At 41.5% G+C, this 21,805-nt stretch overlaps 1 protein-coding gene across 2 annotated transcripts in view; it reads left to right on the top strand.

Moving 5' to 3' along the window:
* Positions 1-21,805, top strand: part of AFAP1 (actin filament associated protein 1) — a 455,210-nt gene that overhangs the window by 367,798 nt on the left and 65,607 nt on the right. Inside the window, exons 12-13 of one of the 2 annotated variants that reach the window (XM_053704167.1) lie at positions 6,157-6,274; positions 15,606-15,857. In XM_053704167.1, coding sequence (XP_053560142.1) covers positions 6,157-6,274; positions 15,606-15,857 — 370 coding nt within the window. The remainder of the gene's footprint in view (positions 1-6,156; positions 6,275-15,605; positions 15,858-21,805) is intronic. The other variant, XM_053704166.1, reaches the window with a different exon arrangement.

The raw sequence follows: 21,805 nt of genomic DNA, 5'->3' as shown, positions 1-21,805 counted from the left end.
TGCCCTCCCTAACATCGCCGACACCTACCTTCAATTATTAACCCCTAATCTGCCGAGCGGACCTCACCGCTATTCTAATAAATGTATTAACCCCTAAAGCTAAGTCTAACCCTAACACTAACACCCCCCTAACTTAAATATAATTTACATCTAACGAAATAAATTAACTCTTATTAAATAACTTATTCCTATTTAAAGCTAAATACTTACCTGTAAAATAAATCCTAATATAGCTACAATATAAATTATAATTATATTATAGCTATTTTAGGATTAATATTTATTTTACAGGCAACTTTGTAATTATTTTAACCAGGTACAATAGCTATTAAATAGTTAAGAACTATTTAATAGTTACCTAGTTAAAATAATAACAAATTTACCTGTAAAATAAATCCTAACCTAAGATATAATTAAACCTAACACTACCCTATCAATACATTAATTAAATAAACTACCTACAATTACCTACAATTAACCTAACACTACACTATCAATAAATTAATTAAACACAATTCCTACAAATAAATACAATTAAATAAACTAGCTAAAGTACAAAAAATAAAAAAGAACTAAGTTACAAAAAATAAAAAAATATTTACAAACATAAGAAAAATATTACAACAATTTTAAACTAATTACACCTACTCTAAGCCCCCTAATAAAATAACAAAGCCCCCCAAAATAAAAAATTCCCTACCCTATTCTAAATTAAAAAAGTTACAAGCTCTTTTACCTTACCAGCCCTGAACAGGGCCCTTTGCGGGGCATGCCCCAAGAATTTCAGCTCTTTTGCCTGTAAAAAAAAACATACCATACCCCCCCCCCCAACATTACAACCCACCACCCACATACCCCTAATCTAACCCAAACCCCCCTTAAAGAAACCTAACACTAAGCCCCTGAAGATCTTCCTACCTTGTCTTCACCATCCAGGTATCACCGATCTGTCCTGGCTCCAACATCTTCATCCAACCCAAGCGGGGGTTGGCGATCCATCATCCGGTGGCTGAAGAGGTCCAGAAGAGGCTCCAAAGTCTTCCTCCTATCCGGCAAGAAGAGGACATCCGGACCGGCAAACATCTTCTCCAAGCGGCATCTTCGATCTTCTTCCATCCGGTGCGGAGCGGGTCCATCTTGAAGCAGGCGACGCGGATCCATCCTCTTCTTCCGTTGTCTCCCGACGAATGACGGTTCCTTTAAGGGACGTCATCCAAGATGGCGTCCCTCGAATTCCGATTGGCTGATAGGATTCTATCAGCCAATCGGAATTAAGGTAGGAATTTTCTGATTGGCTGATGGAATCAGCCAATCAGAATCAAGTTCAATCCGATTGGCTGATCCAATCATCCAATCAGATTGAGCTCGCATTCTATTGGCTGTTCCGATCAGCCAATAGAATGCGAGCTCAATCTGATTGGCTGATTGGATCAGCCATTCGGATTGAACTTGATTCTGATTGGCTGATTCCATCAGCCAATCAGAAAATTCCTACCTTAATTCCGATTGGCTGATAGAATCCTATCAGCCAATCGGAATTCGAGGGACGCCATCTTGGATGACGTCCCTTAAAGGAACCGTCATTCGTCGGGAGACAACGGAAGAAGAGGATGGATCTGCGTCGCCTGCTTCAAGATGGACCCGCTCCGCACCGGATGGAAGAAGATCGAAGATGCCGCTTGGAGAAGATGTTTGCCGGTCCGGATGTCCTCTTCTTGCCGGATAGGAGGAAGACTTTGGAGCCTCTTCTGGACCTCTTCAGCCACCGGATGATGGATCGCCAACCCCCGCTTGGGTTGGATGAAGATGTTGGAGCCAGGACGGATCGGTGATACCTGGATGGTGAAGACAAGGTAGGAAGATCTTCAGGGGCTTAGTGTTAGGTTTCTTTAAGGGGGGTTTGGGTTAGATTAGGGGTATGTGGGTGGTGGGTTGTAATGTTGGGGGGGGGGTATGGTATGTTTTTTTTTACAGGCAAAAGAGCTGAAATTCTTGGGGCATGCCCCGCAAAGGGCCCTGTTCAGGGCTGGTAAGGTAAAAGAGCTTGTAACTTTTTTAATTTAGAATAGGGTAGGGAATTTTTTATTTTGGGGGGCTTTGTTATTTTATTAGGGGGCTTAGAGTAGGTGTAATTAGTTTAAAATTGTTGTAATATTTTTCTTATGTTTGTAAATATTTTTTTATTTTTTGTACTTTAGCTAGTTTATTTAATTGTATTTATTTGTAGGAATTGTGTTTAATTAATTTATTGATAGTGTAGTGTTAGGTTAATTGTAGGTAATTGTAGGTAGTTTATTTAATTAATGTATTGATAGGGTAGTGTTAGGTTTAATTATATCTTAGGTTAGGATTTATTTTACAGGTAAATTTGTTATTATTTTAACTAGGTAACTATTAAATAGTTCTTAACTATTTAATAGCTATTGTACCTGGTTAAAATAATTACAAAGTTGCCTGTAAAATAAATATTAATCCTAAAATAGCTATAATATAATTATAATTTATATTGTAGCTATATTAGGATTTATTTTACAGGTAAGTATTTAGCTTTAAATAGGAATCATTTATTTAATAAGAGTTAATTTATTTTGTTAGATGTAAATTATATTTAAGTTAGGGGGGTGTTAGTGTTAGGATTAGACTTAGCTTTAGGGGTTAATCCATTTATTATAGTAGCGATGAGCTCCGGTCGTCAGATTAGGGGTTAATAATTGAAGGTAGGTGTCGGCGATGTTAGGGAGGGCAGATTAGGGGTTAATACTATTTATGATAGGGTTAGTGAGGCGGGTTAGGGGTTAATAACTTTATTATAGTAGCGGTGCGGTCCGCTCGGCAGATTAGGGGTTAATAAGTGTAGGCAGGTGGAGGCGACGTTGAGGGGGGCAGATTAGGGGTTAATAAATATAATATAGGGGTCGGCGGTGTTAGGGGCAGCAGATTAGGGGTACATAGGGATAACGTAGGTGGCGGCGCTTTGCGGTCGGCAGATTAGGGGTTAATTTTTTTAAGTAGCTGGCGGCGACGTTGTGGGGGGCAGGTTAGGGGTTAATAAATGTAATACAGGGGTCGGCGGGGTTAGGGGCAGCAGATTAGGGGTACATAAGTATAACGTAGGTGGCGGTCGGCAGATTAGGGGTTAAAATATTTTAATCGAGTGGCGGCGATGTGGGGGGAGCTCGGTTTAGGGGTACATAGGTAGTTTATGGGTGTTAGTGTACTGTAGGGTACAGTAGTTAAGAGCTTTATGAACCGGCGTTAGCCAGAAAGCTCTTAACTCCTGCTATTTTCAGGCGGCTGGAGTTTTGTCGTTAGAGCTCTAACGCTCACTTCAGAAACGACTCTAAATACCAGCGTTAGGAAGATCCCATTGAAAAGATAGGATACGCAAATGGCGTAGGGGGATCTGCGGTATGGAAAAGTCGCGGCTGAAAAGTGAGCGTTAGACCCTTTAATCACTGACTCCAAATACCAGCGGGCGGCCAAAACCAGCGTTAGGAGCCTCTAACGCTGGTTTTGACGGCTACCGCCGAACTCCAAATCTAGGCCTAAGATTGCCTGTTTATAAGCCTCTACAGACTGCCTCTTATCTCAGGGCTCTGTTTTAGCTTGTTAACAGCCAGACAGTGCTAGTTCATGTGTGCTATATAGATAACATGGTGCTCACTCCTGTGAAGAATGATAATGGTTATGAAAGAACCAGTACTGATTTAGCTACAATGCAAGTTTGTACAAAGTACTGAGATAAGGGGCAGTCTGCAGGAGTTTTAGATACATTTAATCATAGAGGTATAAAGTATATTAACCCCTTAACGACCAAGGACGTACGCCACACGTCCTCAAAAAAAAGTCAGTTAATGACCGAGGACGTGTGGCGTACGTCCTTGGTCTGGAAAGCAGCTGGAAGCGATCCTGCTCGCTTCCAGCTGCTTTCCGGTTATTGCAGTGATGCCTCGATATGGAGGCATCCTGCAATAACCCCCCTTGGCCATCCGATGCAGAGAGAGCCACTCTGTGGCCCTCTCTGCACCGGACATCGATGGCCGGTATCGTTGGTGGGTGGGAGCTTACGTGGGAGGCGGGTGGCGGCCATCGGTGCGCTATGTGGAGTGGAGGGGGGCGGGATCGGGGGCGGGAGCTACGGGGCGCGCACGTGCACGGGGGTGGTGGGTGGGCGCGTGCACGGGGCGGGAGCGGGTGGGAACCGCTACACTACAGAAAAAAAAAAGTTGAAAAAAAAACCCCACTTAAATGCAATCTAAGGGTCCTGGAAGGGGTTGGGGGTTGGTCTCGGTGGGGGGGGAAAGCTACACTACAGAAAAGGGAATTTAAAAAAAAAAAAAGGCACATTTTGTTACAAAACTGGGTACTGGCAGACAGCTGCCAGTACCCAAGATGGCGCCCATTATTGCAGAGGGGAAGGGTTAGAGAGCAGTTTGGTGGGGGATCAGTGAGGTTGGGGTCTAAGGGGGGATCCTACACATCAGCATATGTAAATATGCTTTTTTTTTTTTTTTTTTTTTTAAAAAGGGCCAAATACCTTTTATTTTAGTACTGGCAGAGTTTCTGCCAGTACTTAAGATGGCGGGGACATTTGTGGGGTGGGGGAGGGAAGAGAGCTGTTTGGGAGGGATCAGGGGGTCTGATGTTTCAGGTGGGAGGCTGAGCTCTACACTAAAGCTAAAATTAACCCTGCAAGCTCCCTACAAGCTACATAATTAACCCCTTCACTGCTAGCCATAATACACGTGTGATGCGCAGCGGCATTTAGAGGCCTTCTAATTACCAAAAAGCAATGCCAAAGCCATATATGTCTGCTATTTCTGAACAAAGGGGATCCCAGAGAAGCATTTACAACCATTTGTGCCATAATTGCAGAAGGTGTTTGTAAATAATTTCAGTGAGAAACCTAAAATTGAGAAAAAATTAACGTTTTTTTTAATTTGATCGCATTTAGCGGTGAAATGGTGGCATGAAATATACCAAAATTGGCCTAGATCAATACTTGGGGTTGTCTACTACACTACACTAAAGCTAAAACTACCCCAAAAAGCTCCCTACATGCTCCCTAATTAACCCCTTCACTGCTGGGCATAATACACGTGTGGTGCGCAGTGGCATTTAGCGGCGTTCTAATTACCAAAAAGCAACACCAAAGTCATATATGTCTGCTATTTCTGAACAAAGGGGATCCCAGAGAAGAATTTACAACCATTTATGCCATAATTGCACAAGCTGTTTGTAAATAATTTAAGTTAGAAACCAAAAGTTTGTGAAAAAATTTGTGAAAAGTGAACGATTTTTTCTATTTGATTGCATTTGGCGGTGAAATGGTGGCATGAAATATACCAAAATGGGCCTAGATCAATACTTTGGGTTGTCTACTAAAAAAAAATATATACATGTCAATGGATATTCAGAGATTCCTGAAAGATATCAGTGCTCTAATGTAACTATCGCTAATTTTGAAAAGAAATGGTTTGGAAATAGCAAAGTGCTACTTGTATTTATGGCCCTATAGTTTACAAAAAAAGCAAAGAACATGTAAACATTGGGTATTTCTAAACTCAGGACAACATTTAGAAACTATTTAGCATGGGTGTTTTTTGGTGGTTGTAGATGTGTAACAGATTTTGGGGGTCAAAGTTAGAAAAAGTGTGTTTTTTTCCATTTTTTCCTCATATTTTATAAATTTTTTTATAGTAAATTATAAGATATGATGAAAATAATGGTATCCTTAGAAAGTCCATTTAATGGCGAGAAAAACGGTATATAATATGTGTGAGTACAGTAAATGAGTAAGAGGAAAATTACAGCTAAACACAAACACCTCAAAAATTTAAAAATAGCCTTGGTCCCAAACGGACAGAAAATGGAAAAGTGCTGTGGTCATTAAGGGGTTAATATAACCGTGTTGGTTATGCAATACTGGGGAATGGGTAATAAAGGGATTCTTTATATTTTTAAATAATAACAATTATCAAGTAGACTGTCCCTTTAAACCTATACTTGTTTGTTTTTTGCCACTTTTCATTGCAATCCTATCTGGCTTGATATGAATTTAAAGGTTATTCACTTTCATTGTTATTTAGATGAGTATCTTTATCAGATACTGGACAAGCTGGAATGTTAATGCAATTTACTTTTTATTTATGTTAGCTTTATGAACAGACGGGTAATTACTGCAAATCCATATCGGGAAGCTCCAACAAATGGCTATTCGTGTCCCACTGGTATGGCACTTCATTACGATGACGTCCTATGCATAAATGGCTTGGTAAGAATATAAATAGTTTACACATGTTTAATAAAAACACATCTGCAATCAATAAGACACATTGATATCATTAGATGATTAAATTCAGTGTCTGCATACAATCAGAAATTCAACATCTCATGTGACCGCAAATGACTGTGCATACTTCACAATTACATTATCTACAGCAAACGACACAGAGAAAGATGTTTCTAGTAGACACAAATATAGTTTATGTACTGAAATGCCAATGACCTCGTGGAACCTTTTAAATGGCAAATTGTAGGTTCAACCAAGTTCATTAAGGACAAAATTCACTAGCTTTAATTTACTTTATCTAAACAGCAATTGTAATGATTAATGATCTTTTGGACTTTCCTGCTAACTAGTTATGTAGTTAAAGGGACATTCAAGTTAAATGTAATTTGCAATAAGACTTTAAAAAAAAACCCATACTTTTATCATTTCATTTCCTCACTTTTCCTGGTCAAAAATGAAATGTTTATGGGTGCATTTCAATGTGAAATAGAAGCATTTTTTGCAATATATTTTAAATAGCATAAATGCTTCTAGTAAAAGTTATTATGTTTTTTTTCTGTGGCATACGCACATATCCTGTAAGGGCGCCTGTGCACCAGTATTCAAACGCCGTTCCTCAGAGAGCTGCCGGTGGTGTGTATTGCTTCTGAAGACCTACTTTATGTCATACAAGTCACTGCTGTCTCTGTGAGCAGGCATGGTGTTTGAATACTGGTGCACGGCCTTCACAAGATATGTGCGTATGCTGCAGAAAAACAGTAATAGCGTTTAATAGAAGCATTTTCGCTAATAAAAGTATATTGCAAAATGATTATATTTCACATTGAAATGCACCCAAATGCATATTTAATTTTTGACCTTTCTATCGTTTTAACATAGCAAACTTCCTAATGCCTGTTAAAATGCAGAATCAATACTTAACACTGTTATATTCCAAACAGCCATTAGTTGCCCACTCTAGTGTTCATTCATAACTGTCCATAATTGGCTTCAGCAGAGAATAATACCCAGGTTACAACAGGGCAGTGCCCATTGCTTTATAGGCCCTAAAACTTTACACCTCATTTTTCAATAATTTAAACAACTAAGATATTTAAAGATACATATTCACATAATTCACATCATCCTATCTAGCATTTATTTAGTCTTTAATGTACCTTTAAGTAATCTACATGTGATATTTTGTTATGTATCTTTGGTTTATACTTGACCAAATCTAATTTACTTATTTATTTTTATAGTATCTCTTTTGTGGAACAAACGAAATCAGATGACCATTAAATCATGATGTACTTTTGGGTTACAACCGATATGTAGTGTTTTCTTACCTACAAATGCCCTGACATGTTTATATTTCTTTATGTTGCAGTGACAATTTTTGGAGCACTTCTTTGTGCCATTTGTAATATAGCGATTTAAAGGAACATTATACACAAATTTGAAGCTGCATGAAAATGCTACTTCATATCTGAAAATCGTTTTCAATGAATATTGCAGATTTGTTTTGTTAAATGAGTATATTTATTTCTGCTTGTCATGGATTTGTCCTGTCCCCTACTTGCTAACAAGTCACTACTGTGTACATATGTATGTGGTATAAACATGGTGTGAATAGATAGCAGGGGGATTGTGCGTGTGAGTGAAGTAAATGCTAGAGAATAAGGTAAATTCAGTGTGACTTAAAGGGGCATGAAAACCAAATTTCTCTTGTTAAGTGTATCCAGTCCACGGATCATCCATTACTTGTGGGATATTCTCCTTCCCAACAGGAAGTTGCAAGAGGATCACCCACAGCAGAGCTGCTATATAGCTCCTCCCCTAACTGTCATACCCAGTCATTCTCTTGCAAGCCTCAACCAAGATGGAGGTCGTAAGAGGAGTGTGGTGTTTTATACTTAGTTTATTCTTCAATCAAAAGTTTGTTATTTTTAAATGGTGCCGGAGTGTACTGTTTATCTCAGGCAGTATTTAGAAGAAGAATCTGCCTGCGTTTTCTATGATCTTAGCAGAAGTAACTAAGATCCATGGCTGTTCTCACATATTCTGAGGAGTGAGGTAACTTCAGAGAGGGAATGGTGTGCAGGTTTTCCTGCAATAAGGTATGTGCAGTTAATATTTTTCTTGGGATGGAATTTGCTAGAAAATGCTGCTGATACCGAAGTAATGTAAGTAAAGCCTTAAATGCAGTGATAGCGACTGGTATCAGGCTTATTAATAGAGATACATACTCTTATAAAAATGTAATATAAAACGTTTGCTGGCATGTTTAATCGTTTTTATATGTATTTGGTGATAAAACTTATTGGGGCCTAGTTTTTTTCCACATGGCTGGCTTGAATTCAGCCTAGAAACAGTTTCCTTAGGCTTTCCACTGTTGCAATATGAGTGGAAGGGCCTATTTTAGTGCTTTTCTGTGCAGCTAAAAATACTGACAGAGACATCCAGCTTCTTCCTGCATGTTCCAGGACTTCTCTGGAGGGCTCAAAAGGCTTCAAAGTCGTTTTTGAGGGAGGTAAAAAGCCACAGTAGAGCTGTGGCAGTTGTTGTGACTGTTTGAAAAAAAACAAAAAAAAAACGTTTTTGTCTTTTTTTATTCAGTTTTGGGTATTAAGGGGTTAATCATCCATTTGCAAGTGGGTGCAATGCTCTGCTAACTTGTTACATACACTGTAAACATTTCGTTAGTGTAACTGCCTTTTTTCACTGTTATTTCAAATTTTGACAAAATTTGTGTTTCTTAAAGGTGCAGTAACGTTTTTTATATTGCTTGTAAACTTGTTTAAAGTGTTTTCCAAGCTTGCTAGTCTCATTGCTAGTCTGTTTAAACATGTCTGACATAGAGGAAACTACTTGTTCATTATGTTTGAAAGCCATGGTGGAGCCCCATAAGAGAATGTGTACTAAATGTATTGAATTCACCTTAAACAGTAAAGATCAGTCTTTAACTATAAAAGAAATATCACCAGAAGATTCTGACGAGGGGGAAGTTATGCCGACTAACTCTCCCCACGTGTCAGACCCTTCACCTCCCGCTCAGGGGATGCACGCTAATATGGCGCCAATTACATCAGGGACGCCCATAGCGATTACCTTGCAGGACATGGCTGCAATCATGAATAATACCCTGTCAGAGGTATTATCCAGGTTGCCTGAATTAAGAGGCAAGCGCGATTGCTCTGGGGTTAGGAGAAATACAGAGCGCGCAGATGCTGTAAGGGCCATGTCTGATACTGCGTCACAATATGCAGATCATGAGGACGGAGAGCTTCAGTCTGTGGGTGACATCTCTGATTCGGGGAAACCTGATTCAGAGATTTCTAATTTTAAATTTAAGCTTGAGAACCTCTGTGTGTTGCTTGGGGAGGTATTAGCTGCTCTGAATGACTGTAACACAGTTGCAGTACCAGAGAAATTGTGTAGGCTGGATAAATACTATGCGGTACCGGTGTGTACTGATGTTTTTCCTATACCTAAAAGGCTTACAGAAATTATTAGCAAGGAGTGGGATAGACCGGGTGTGCCTTTTTCCCCACCTCCTATATTTAGAAAAATGTTTCCAATAGACGCCACTACACGGGACTTATGGCAGACGGTCCCTAAGGTGGAGGGAGCAGTTTCTACTTTAGCAAAGCGTACCACTATCCCGGTTTCAGATCCAATGGATAAAAAATTGGAGGGTTACCTTAAGAAAATGTTTATTCAACAAGGTTTTATTTTACAGCCCCTTGCATGCATTGCGCCTGTCACGGCCGCAGCGGCATTCTGGTTTGAGGCCGTGGAAAAGTCCATCCATACAGCTCCATTGACTGAAATTATTGACAAGCTTAGAACACTTAAGCTAGCTAACTCATTTGTTTCTGATGCCATTGTTCATTTGACTAAACTAACGGCTAAGAATTCCGGATTCGCCATCCAGGCGCGTAGGGCGCTATGACTTAAATCCTGGTCAGCTGACGTGACTTCGAAGTCTAAATTACTCAACATTCCTTTCAAGGGGCAGACCTTATTCGGGCCTGGTTTGAAGGAAATTATTGCTGACATTACTGGAGGTAAGGGTCACACCCTTCCTCAGGACAGGGCCAAAGCAAAGGCCAAACAGTCTAATTTTCGTGCCTTTCGAAATTTCAAGGCAGGTGCAGCATCAACTTCCTCCGCTTCAAAACAAGAGGGAACTTTTGCTCAATCTAAGCAGGCCTGGAAACCTAATCAGTCCTGGAACAAAGGCAAGCAGGCCAGAAAGCCTGCTGCTGCCTCTAAGACAGCATGAAGGAAAGGCCCCCTATCCAGTGACGGATCTAGTAGGGGGCAGACTTTCTCTCTTCGCCCAGGCGTGGGAAGAGATGTTCAGGATCCCTGGGCATTGGAGATCATATCTCAGGGATATCTTCTGGACTTCAAAGCTTCCCCTCCACAAGGGAGATTTCATCTTTCAAGGCTATCTGCAAATCAGATAAAGAAAGAGGCATTCCTATGCTGTGTGCAAGACCTCCTAGTTATGGGAGTGATCCATCCAGTTCCGCGGACGGAACAAGGACAGGGTTTTTAGTCGAATCTGTTTGTGGTTCCCAAAAAAGAGGGAACCTTCAGTCCAATTTTGGATCTAAAGATCTTAAACAAATTCCTCAGAGTTCCATCTTTCAAAATGGAAACTATTCGGACCATCCTACCCATGATCCAAGAAGGTCAGTACATGACCACAGTGGACTTAAAGGATGCCTACCTTCACATACCGATTCACAAGGATCATCATCGGTTTCTAAGGTTTGCCTTTCTAGACAGGCATTACCAATTTGTAGCTCTTCCCTTCGGGTTGGCTACAGCCCTGAGAATCTTTACAAAGGTTCTGGGCTCACTTCTGGCGGTTCTAAGACCGCGAGGCATAGCGGTGGCTCCATATCTAGACGACATCCTGATACAGGCGTCAAGCTTTCAAGTTGCCAAGTCTCATACAGAGATAGTTCTGGCATTTCTGAGGTTGCACGGGTGGAAAGTGAACGAGGAAAAGAGTTCTCTATCCCCACTCACAAGAGTCTCCTTCTTAGGGACTCTTATAGATTCTGTAGAAATGAAAATTTACCTGACAGAGTCCAGGTTATCAAAACTTCTAAATGCTTGCCGTGTTTTTCACTCCATTCCGCGCCCTTCGGTAGCTCAGTGTATGGAGGTAATCGGCTTAATGGTAGCGGCAATGGACATAGTGCCATTTGCGCGCCTTCATCTCAGACCGCTGCAATTATGCATGCTGAGTCAGTGGAATGGGGATTACACAGATTTGTCCCCTCTGCTAAATCTGGATCAAGAGACCAGAGATTCTCTTCTCTGGTGGTTGTCTCGGGTACACCTGTCCAAGGGTATGACCTTTCGCAGGCCAGATTGGACAATTGTAACAACAGATGCCAGCCTTCTAGGTTGGGGTGCAGTCTGGAACTCCCTGAAGGCACAGGGATCGTGGACTCAGAAGGAGAAACTCCTTCCAATAAATATTCTGGAGTTAAGAGCGATATTCAATGCTCTTCTGGCTTGGCCTCAGTTAGCAACACTGAGGTTCATCAGATTTCAGTCGGACAACATCACGACTGTGGCTTACATCAACCATCAAGGGGGAAGCAGGAGTTCCCTAGCGATGTTAGAAGTCTCAAAAATAATTCGCTGGGCAGAGTACCAGTCTTGCCACCTGTCAGCAATCCATATCCCAGGCATGGAGAACTGGGAGGCGGATTTTCTAAGTCGTCAGACTTTCCATCCGGGGGAGTGGGAACTCCATCCGGAGGTGTTTGCTCAGTTGATTCATCGTTTGGGCAAACCAGAGTTGGATCTCATGGCGTCTCGCCAGAACGCCAAGCTTCCTTGTTACGGATCCAGGTCCAGGGACCCAGAAGCGACGCTGATAGATGCTCTAGCAGCGCCTTGGTTCTTCAACCTGGCTTATGTGTTTCCACCGTTTCCTCTGCTCCCTCGACTGATTGCCAAAATCAAACAGGAGAGAGCATCAGTGATTCTGATAGCACCTGCGTGGCCACGCAGGACTTGGTATGCAGACCTAGTGGACATGTCATCCTTTCCACCATGGACTCTGCCTCTAAGACAGGACCTTCTGATACAAGGTCCTTTCAATCATCCAAATCTAATTTCTCTGAGACTGACTGCATGGAGATTGAACGCTTGATTCTATCAAAGCGTGGCTTCTCCGAGTCAGTCATTGATACTTTAATACAGGCACGAAAGCCTGTTACCAGGAAAATCTACCACAAGATATGGAGTAAATATCTTTATTGGTGTGAATCCAAGAATTACTCATGGAGTAAGGTCAGGATTCCTAGAATATTGTCTTTTCTCCAAGAGGGCTTGGACAAAGGATTATCAGCTAGTTCCTTACAGGGACAGATTTCTGTTCTGTCTATTCTTTTGCACAAGCGTCTGGCAGAGGTTCCAGACGTCCAGGCATTTTGGCAGGCTTTGGTTAGAATTAAGCCTGTGTTTAAACCTGTTGCTCCCCCGTGGAGCTTAAACTTGGTTCTTAAGGTTCTTCAAAGAGTTCCGTTTGAACCCCTTCATTCCATTGATATTAAACTTTTATCTTGGAAAGTTCTGTTTTTGATGGCTATTTCCTCGGCTCGGAGAGTCTCTGAGCTATCTGCCTTACAATGTGATTCTCCTTATCTGATTTTTCATGCAGTTAAGGTAGTTCTGCGTACCAAACCTGGGTTTTTACCTAAGGTGGTTTCTAACAAGAATATCAATCAAGAGATTGTTGTTCCATCGTTGTGCCCTAATCCTTCTTCAAAGAAGGAACGTCTTTTACATAATATGGACGTAGTCCGTGCCTTGAAGTTTTACTTACAAGCTACTAAAGATTTTCGTCAAACATCTTCCCTGTTTGTCGTTTACTCTGGACAGAGGAGAGGTCAAAAAGCTTCGGCAACTTCTCTTTCCTTTTGGCTTCGGAGCGTAATACGCCTAGCCTATGAGACTGCTGGACAGCAGCCCCCTGAAAGGATTACAGCTCATTCTACTAGAGCTGTGGCTTCCACCTGGGCCTTCAAAAATGAGGCCTCTGTTGAACAGATTTGCAAGGCTGCGACTTGGTCTTCGCTTCACACTTTTTCAAAATTTTACAAATTTGATACTTTTGCTTCTTCGGAGGCTGTGTTTGGGAGAAAGGTTCTTCAGGCAGTGGTTCCTTCCGCTTAATCCTGCCTTTTCCCTCCCATCATCCGTGTACTTTAGCTTTGGTATTGGTATCCCACAAGTAATGGATGATCCGTGGACTGGATACACTTAACAAGAGAAAACATAATTTATGCTTACCTGATAAATTTATTTCTCTTGTAGTGTATCCAGTCCACGGCCCGCCCTGTCCTTTTAAGGCAGGTCTAAATTTTAATTAAACTACAGTCACCACTGCACCCTATGGTTTCTCCTTTCTCTGTTTGTTTTCGGTCGAATGACTGGATATGACAGTTAGGGGAGGAGCTATATAGCAGCTCTGCTGTGGGTGATCCTCTTGCAACTTTCTGTTGGGAAGGTGAATATCCCACAAGTAATGTATGATCCGTGGACTGGATACACTACAAGAGAAATACATTTATCAGGTAAGCATAAATTATGTTTTTTCTTTCATGATTCAGATAGAGCATGCGATTTTAAACAACTTTCCAATTTATTAAATCTCCTTCATTCACCTAATATTCCTTGCTGAAAGAGCAGCAATGCACTACTGGGAGCTAGCTGAACACACTGGGTGAGCAAGTGACAAGAGGCATAAGTATAGCCACCAATCAGCAGCAATCTCCCAGTAGGGCATTCCTGCTCCTGAGCCTACCTATAGAAGGTATGCTTTTCAACAAAGGTTTCAAAAATACCTAAGCAAATTAAATAATAGAAGAAACATGGAAAGTTGTTTAAAATTACATGCTCTACCTGAATCATGAAAATATATTTTTGACTGTCCCTTTAAATCGGCATCTCTGATAGACAACAAACATTTAGGCCTAGGTAGACAGACTAGCTGCATACTAGCATGTGTGCACAGATCCAATTCAGACTGAAGAATGTTGTGCACAGATCCAATTCAGACTGAAGAATGTTTTTTTCCCCCTCCTGCTAAGAGTCTGTGTATCTTTTTGGTTCAGCTTGGTTTAAATAAAGATATAATTTAAGGTGAATACAGCTACACAATGATCTAAATATTCAGTTGATCATGACATCCTATAACGTACGTAAGTGTAATAAATTGCTAATTATTGTGGATTTGTCACCATATTACCACATGAACCAAATAAATCAAACTCAGTATCATCTGACAAATACACACGTGGGGATGAGTGTGCCCTGCAGATCATACACTGGTTTTACAAAAAATTAAACCTTTCATAGTTCGTATAGAGAATGCAATTTTAAGAGACATGTCTATTTATTTATATTATCAAATGTACTTGTTTATTGTTATCTTTTGTCAAAAAGCATAGCTAGGTAAGCCCAGGGCAGCAATGCACTGCGGGAGTTTGCTGCTGATAGGTGGATGCACATATATGTCTCACCAGATGTGATCATCTAGCTCCCAGTGCATTGCTGCTCACTATTTCAATAGTACAATAATAATTGCCCTAGCACATTTTCGTTTTGCACTTGGATGTCCCTTTAAGTTTAGTTTTATAGAAATACAAGATTTTTGTCTTGGTTTCTTTTGCTAAAAATATAACCCTTTCTTTATATGGTTCCTTTTCTGTATCCCTCTCAAGGGATATTTCAGCTGCTTTTATTTTCTCTAACATTAAAGTCATTGTAATGTCTGGCACTTTAAGACATAGTATATAAAAATAATCTAAAAACAGGGCCAGTTTCATTCATTAACATTTTTAAAAACCGTTTCTTTGTAAAATAATTACCGTTTAGTTATGGCAAAGATCCCGCCATTCCTCCGCCCACATCTCATACTGTAATTAGTTAATCAATGACAAATCTGTCTTCATCCAATCGTTACGTGGCCCTTTTGGCATCCAGCTTGTAGGGCACACAGCGATTGGATAAAGCCGGATTCATCATTGATCAACTAAATATAGTATGAAATGCAGGTCGGAGGAACGGCAGGATGTTTGCCATTACTAAACAGTAATTATTTTACAAAGGAACGGTCTTTAAAAATGTTAATGAATGAAACTGCCCCTGTTTTTAAGATTCATTTTAAATACTATGTCCTAAAGTGCCAGACATTTCAATCACTTAAACTAATAATTGTTGCATGCTAACATAAAGATGGCTTCTTTTTTATGCTACGCTTTGTAGGCTAACTTTAAAGTTATATTTATTCCAGTGGAGACCGGACGATGACTTTTCTTGTAACAGAAAGAACAGTGAAGAAGTGTATTACGATGACCCAGACATATACGATAACTTACCATCTCCGAAAATCTTTGCACGCTACGCACCTGCTGACAAAAAGAGCAATAGGTTTTCCAATGACAAATTATCTCCTAATCACTACAAATCTCCTGTCTCATCCAGTCTTTCCTCTGTTACTAACACTTCTTCTCTGGGGCGGGGATCTGTTTCTTCACAGTCGCAGGTACAATATATATATGTTCTGACAGAAAAAGTCTGTTTGCATGTCCCATCCACTATCACTGCATGGAGGTAAATGTGCATCATTTGTAAGTGAGCAATTGTATTATTGTGTGTAGTATATTTCTTAGTTTATTGAGATTTGTTTTGTTGTTTTGCACCTAATTTTTCAACGAGGGTAGTAGTGGACCATTGGTGTGTTTTTATCAGATTTGTGAATGTGCTTTGTTGACCAGTTTTGTTATCCAAATTTTTATTGACCGTGGCTCATGGTTCTGTATATTAGCGCCTTATAATAATCCCTTATATTATATAAGGGATTATTATGGTATTTCTTCTAAACTATTTCTTTGAAGAACAGATGATAACGCCTGTCTATAAGACACTAGTAGATTGAGAACACAGATAAGTCTATTATAAAGGCACCAATGTCAAAAACTTTAACCGCTAAAAAAAGATGATAAATACTTACAGAAAGGAGAGAGCCCACAATGGGTGTGAATATCATAAGTATGCTGAACCTTTACTGTACTATAGAAAAATATACAAAAAAACAGAATACTGGCAACCAGTTTCTTCACCATGTAATGAAAAAAGATAAAGGGAAATTAATGGGGCTTCATCTATTTCGGAGCGGATCACTTCTCAATAACTAGAATAAGTGTCTGGGATACTAGCATCATAAAAATGCCTCAACGTCAGCCATTGCAAGGTGCTTCCAGGGCTATAGACTGCACTTTTTCTGAATGCCTCACTGCTACAAAGGGGTTAAAGTCTTTAAAAGCAAACAAATTAAAATGAGGAATAAAATATACCCTCACTAACATGCACCAAAGAAAACTTTAAAAAAGTTAAAGAGAAAAAAAACATAAATTATGCTTACCTGACAATTTCATTTCCATCTGTGGGAGGAGAGTCCACGGCTTCATTCATTACTTGTGGGAATTAAGAACCTGGCCACCAGGAGGAGGCAAATACACCCTAGCCAAAGGCTTAAATACCTCCCCCACTCCCCTCATCCCCCAGTCATTCTGCCAAGGGAACAAGGAACAGTAGGAGAATATCAGGGAATAAATGGTGCCAGAAGAATAATATAAAATTTAGGTCTGCCCCCCGGAGAAACGGGCGGGAGCAGTGGACTCTCCTCCCACAGATGGAAATGAAATTATCAGGTAAGCATAATTTATGTTTTCCATCTTAATGGGAGGAGAGTCCACTGCTTCATTCATTACTTGTGGGAACAATTACCCAAGCTCTAGAGGACACTGAATGAAAAAAGGGAGGGTAAAAGGAGGCGGACCCTATACTGAGGGCACCACAGCCTGCAGAACCTTTCTCCCAAAAGCTGCTTCCACCAAAGCAAAAACATCAAATTTGTAAAATATTGCAAAAGAATGTAAAGAGGACCAAGTAGCCGCCTTACAAATCTGCTCCATAGAAGCCTCGCTCTTAAAGGCCCAAGAGGAGGCCACAGCTCTAGTTGAATGAGCCGTAATGCTCAGAGGAGACTTATGTCCCGCTGTCTCAATGCGAAACGGAGGACACTCCTCAGCCAAAAAGATAAGGAAGTCGAAGAGGCCCTCTGATCCCCCACACTTCCCGGAAAGAGAACAAACAGAGAAAGAAGTTTGTCTAAATTCCTATGTGGCCTGAAGATAGGATTTCAAGGCACAAACCACATCCAGAATTATGTTGAAAGGAACCACAATCTCTTGATTGATGTTGTGAATTGACACAACCTTAGGAAGAAAACCTAACTTGGTTCGTAGAACAGCCTTATCAGCATGGAAAGCCAGATAAGGAGGGATGCATTGCAAGGCAGTAATCACAGATACTCTGCGTGCAGAAGCAATAGCCCGTAGAAAAGGGAGCTTCCAAGACAATAATTTAATTTCTACTTCATGCATAGGCTCCAACGGAGCCCGTGCAAAACCTAAAGAACAAGTTTTAAACTCCAAAGAGGAGCAATAGATCTAAACACAGGTCTGATCCTAGCAGAGCCTTAACAAATGACTGCACATCAGGAGGCTCAGCGGACCTCTTGTGCAGTAACATAGACAGGGCCGAAATCTGTCCCCTCAGGGGACTTGCAGAAAAGCCCTTCTCCAGATCATCCTGGAGAACAAAATAAGTAGGTCCTCCACACCTTATGAGCAACCAGCTACGAGCTTGAATGAGAGTAAAAATAACACCCTCAGAAAACCCTCTCTTGGCTAGGACTAAGCGTTCAATCTCCACGCAGTCAGCCTCAGAGATCTAGACATAGATGAACAAGAGACCTTGGTCAGCAGATCCCTGCAGCAAGGTAACTTCCATGGAGGAGATAACGACATCTCCACTAGTCAGTGAACCATATTCTTCGCGGCCATGACGGAGCAATCAGTATCACTGACGCCTGCTTGATTCGAGCCCCTACACTAGGAAGTAGTGGTAACGTCCGTAAAAGATAAATTAGATTGTCTGCTGAGGAAATCCATTTCCCAGTTGTCCACACCTGAAATGTGGATCGCTGATAGTGAACAAATGTGGGTCTCCGCCCACTCCAGAATCTGAGATACTTCCCTCATAGCTAGGGAGCTTCTCGTTCACCCCTGATGGTTGATGTAATCCACCGAGGATATATTGTCTCTTCAGAGCATTGTATATTGCCCGAAGATCCAAAATGCGATAGAGAAGGAGCTTTTCCTCCTGAGTCCAAAGCTCCCCATCCTAACAGACTCGTAAACGTAGTCACATCACCCAGGATGGTCATGAGACTGGCATCCCTTGGAACAAATGATCCAGACAAAAACAAGAGAGCGATTCTATTGATCGGTTGTCCAGAGAAATCTGTTGAGACAGATCCAAATGATCGCCGTTCCACTGCTTCAGCATGCACAGTTGCAACAGTCTGAGGTGAACCCTGGCAAAAGAATTGTGGTCCATGCTAGACACCATGATACCAATCACCTCCATACACTGAGTCACAGATGGTGTTAAGGAGGTCTGGAGGGCAAGACATGTTGAAGCTAGCCTGCAACGTCTCTGGTCTGTTAGAAATATTCTCATGTCTATGAAGACTATTATAGTACCCGAGAATTCTACCTTGGTACTTGATACAAGAAAACTCTCTCTAGATTTATCTTCTATCTATGGGATCGAAGAAGACAGAGGAGAGATTCTGAATGGTCCACTCTCTGAAAAACATCTTGGAGAATGCTGCGTTGGCCGGTAATCAAACCCGAGTCAACTACTTGGAAGGCAGCTATGCTCACCATTATACCAGCTAGACCAATAAACTGGAAGTGCTTGTCCAGGAACGTAAACCTTAGGAATTGGAAGTGGTCCTTGAGGATTGGTACATGAAGGGAGCATCCTTCAAATCTATCATGGTCATGAACTTCCCTTCTCGAACGAGGGGAAGAATAGACCTATTGTCTCCCTCTTGAACGAGAGGACATTTAAAAACTTGTTTAAGCACTTCAGGTCTAAATCGGACGGAAAGTTCCCTCCTTCTTTGGAACGACGAAAAGGTTTGAATAGTATCCCAAACCTCTCACTGCGATAGGCACCGGGACAATAACTCCTAAGAGGACAGATCCCGTACGCACTCTAGAAAGTCTTCCCTCCTTTCTGGTCAGGAAGACAGGATAGAGAGGAGGAACTGCCTTTGGGTGGCTGAGACTTGAAACTTATCTTGTAACCCTGAGCTATGACTTCCAGGACCCATGGATCCTGCATGTCCCTGAACCAAGCGACTGAAAAGAGCGACAGTCTGCCCCCTACACGATCCAGAAGAGGACCGGGGACCGCCCGTTCATGCCAACTTAGACTCGGCGGGCTTTTTGCTCTGCTTGGATTTATTCCAGGACTGAGCCGGCTTCCAAGAGTTCTTGGTTTGCTCAGGCTTAGCGGAGGACTGCTAACAAGGGAAAAGAACAAAAATTGTCCCTTAGACTTGTTCATATTCTGTTGCGGTAGAAGGGCACCCTTGCCCCCTGTGACCGTAGAAATAATTGAGTCCAGGCCTGGACCAAACAAAATCATTCCCTTAAAGGGGAGGGAAAGAAGTCTAGACTTAGAAGTCATATCCGCAGACCATGGGGCCTATTTATCAAGATCTGTACGGAGCTTGAGGGCCTGTGTTTCTGGCGAGCCTGCAGGCTCGCCAGAAACACCAGTTATGAAGCAGCGGTCTAAAGACTGCTGCTCCATAACCCTGTCTGCCTGCTCTGATGAGGTCGGACAGGAATCGCCGGAATTCAACCCGACCAAGTACGATTGGGTTGATTGACACCCCCCTACTGGTGGCTGATTGCTCTCTGCATTCAGTGATGTCTGACGGACCTGATCCGCACTGTTGGATAAGGTCCGACAGACATTTCATAAATAGGCCTCCATGACTTCAGCCAGAGCCCGATGGGCCTGAACAGAAAAAGCTGAAGCCTTAGCATTTAGGCAAATAATATGTTTAATAGCATCACTGATAAAAGAATTAGCAACCCTCAAGGCCGTAAATCTTTCCTTAGTAACGTCGAGGGGACCTCTCCACCCCGATCAATTCTATAAGTAGTCACACCAGAAAGGTAGTTTCTCCAGTAACCGCGGCAACGGCCGCCTACGGTTGAAACAAATATTCCGTATGTTGAAACAACTTTCTTAACAGAGTTTCCATCCTTTAGCCATGGGCTCTTAAAACGAAGAGCTATCCTCAAACAGGATAGTAATATATTTAGCAAGGGTGAAGATAGTGCCATCCCCTTTTAGGGACGGAATCTCACAACTCCATTGAGAGTCCAGGACCGGGAACAATTTGTTAAAGGGAGAAGAGAGGAACAAACCAGTCCCATTCATTCTTAATAATGTTCACCATCTAACAGGAGCAGGGAAGGATAAGGTACCACCCTGTCCTCAAACTCTATCCAATTTAGGAATCAAAGGTTCCTCAGACAATTTGGCCTCTGGAACCACTGAATTCGTCAAAAAACTTCCTTTAGAAGAAGCGCAAATTCCTAAAACTAAAGTCTGGTTCCTCCGCAGCCGGAGGTTTAGAGGCAGCACACTCCGACCCAGAATGTTCATACTCTGAAGTCTCAGAAAGAACTTCATCCTCTGATAACCCTATCAGTTAAATCCAATAAATTATCTGATGTACTCTGGGAAGGAGTGCAATATGTAACATTTTGCTTGCGCTTAGCAGGGCGAGGTAAAGCATTAAAGGCCGCAGACACCACCGTCTGAGCTGTGCAGTAATGTCTGGTGAAAAAATGGCCCCCTCCAGATGAAGGATCAGCAATTCTAGGGAAACTGCATGTGTGGAGAGATAAGCATGTAGGGTACGCACCTCACTGGATGACAACTCCTCAGAGGTGAACGGCTCAGTGATATCAAACATGTTTGATATTATCACATTATCAAGGCATGTGGAACATAATTAAGGGGGCGGTACTAAGGCCTACTCACAATATAAACAGGAATTACTCTTTAGGAATAGAGGGAGTACCCTCTAAGTAACAGAATACTCCATCGCTAGTGCAATAACTGGAGAACTATAGAAATAAAACATTATTTTATTAAAAAAAACTGCACCTTTATATCCCAATGGCTGGGGCACTCACCACCTCCCATGACCCAGACAGAGAGTTATCTATCAGAGGTGTCTATCAGAGAGAGTTAGGACTCCTCTCTGATAGACACCCGGTCAGGAAAGAGGGAAAGAATCACATGGTGCACAATGCAGGACCATCCCTGCTATGAGGAAAAAGCACCCCAAGCTTGTAAGCTGCATGGCTCTCAAAGTGAAAGTGAAACCTGTATATTACATAACAGCCTATGAGGCCATAACATCTCTTACATAAAAGCAGCATAAAATCAAATAAACATATAAGATTATTCCCCGTGTTCAATAATTCCCCTCAGCAGATGTTAACTCTTGATTCTATACAGATAAAAGGAGTCACACTGTGACCCTGT

Source organism: Bombina bombina, chromosome 2 (genome assembly GCF_027579735.1).
Source record: "Bombina bombina isolate aBomBom1 chromosome 2, aBomBom1.pri, whole genome shotgun sequence".
NCBI classification, from domain to species: domain Eukaryota; kingdom Metazoa; phylum Chordata; class Amphibia; order Anura; family Bombinatoridae; genus Bombina; species Bombina bombina.
The sequence above is the reverse complement of the archived record's forward strand: the minus strand, read 5'-3'. Positions and strand labels throughout refer to the sequence as shown.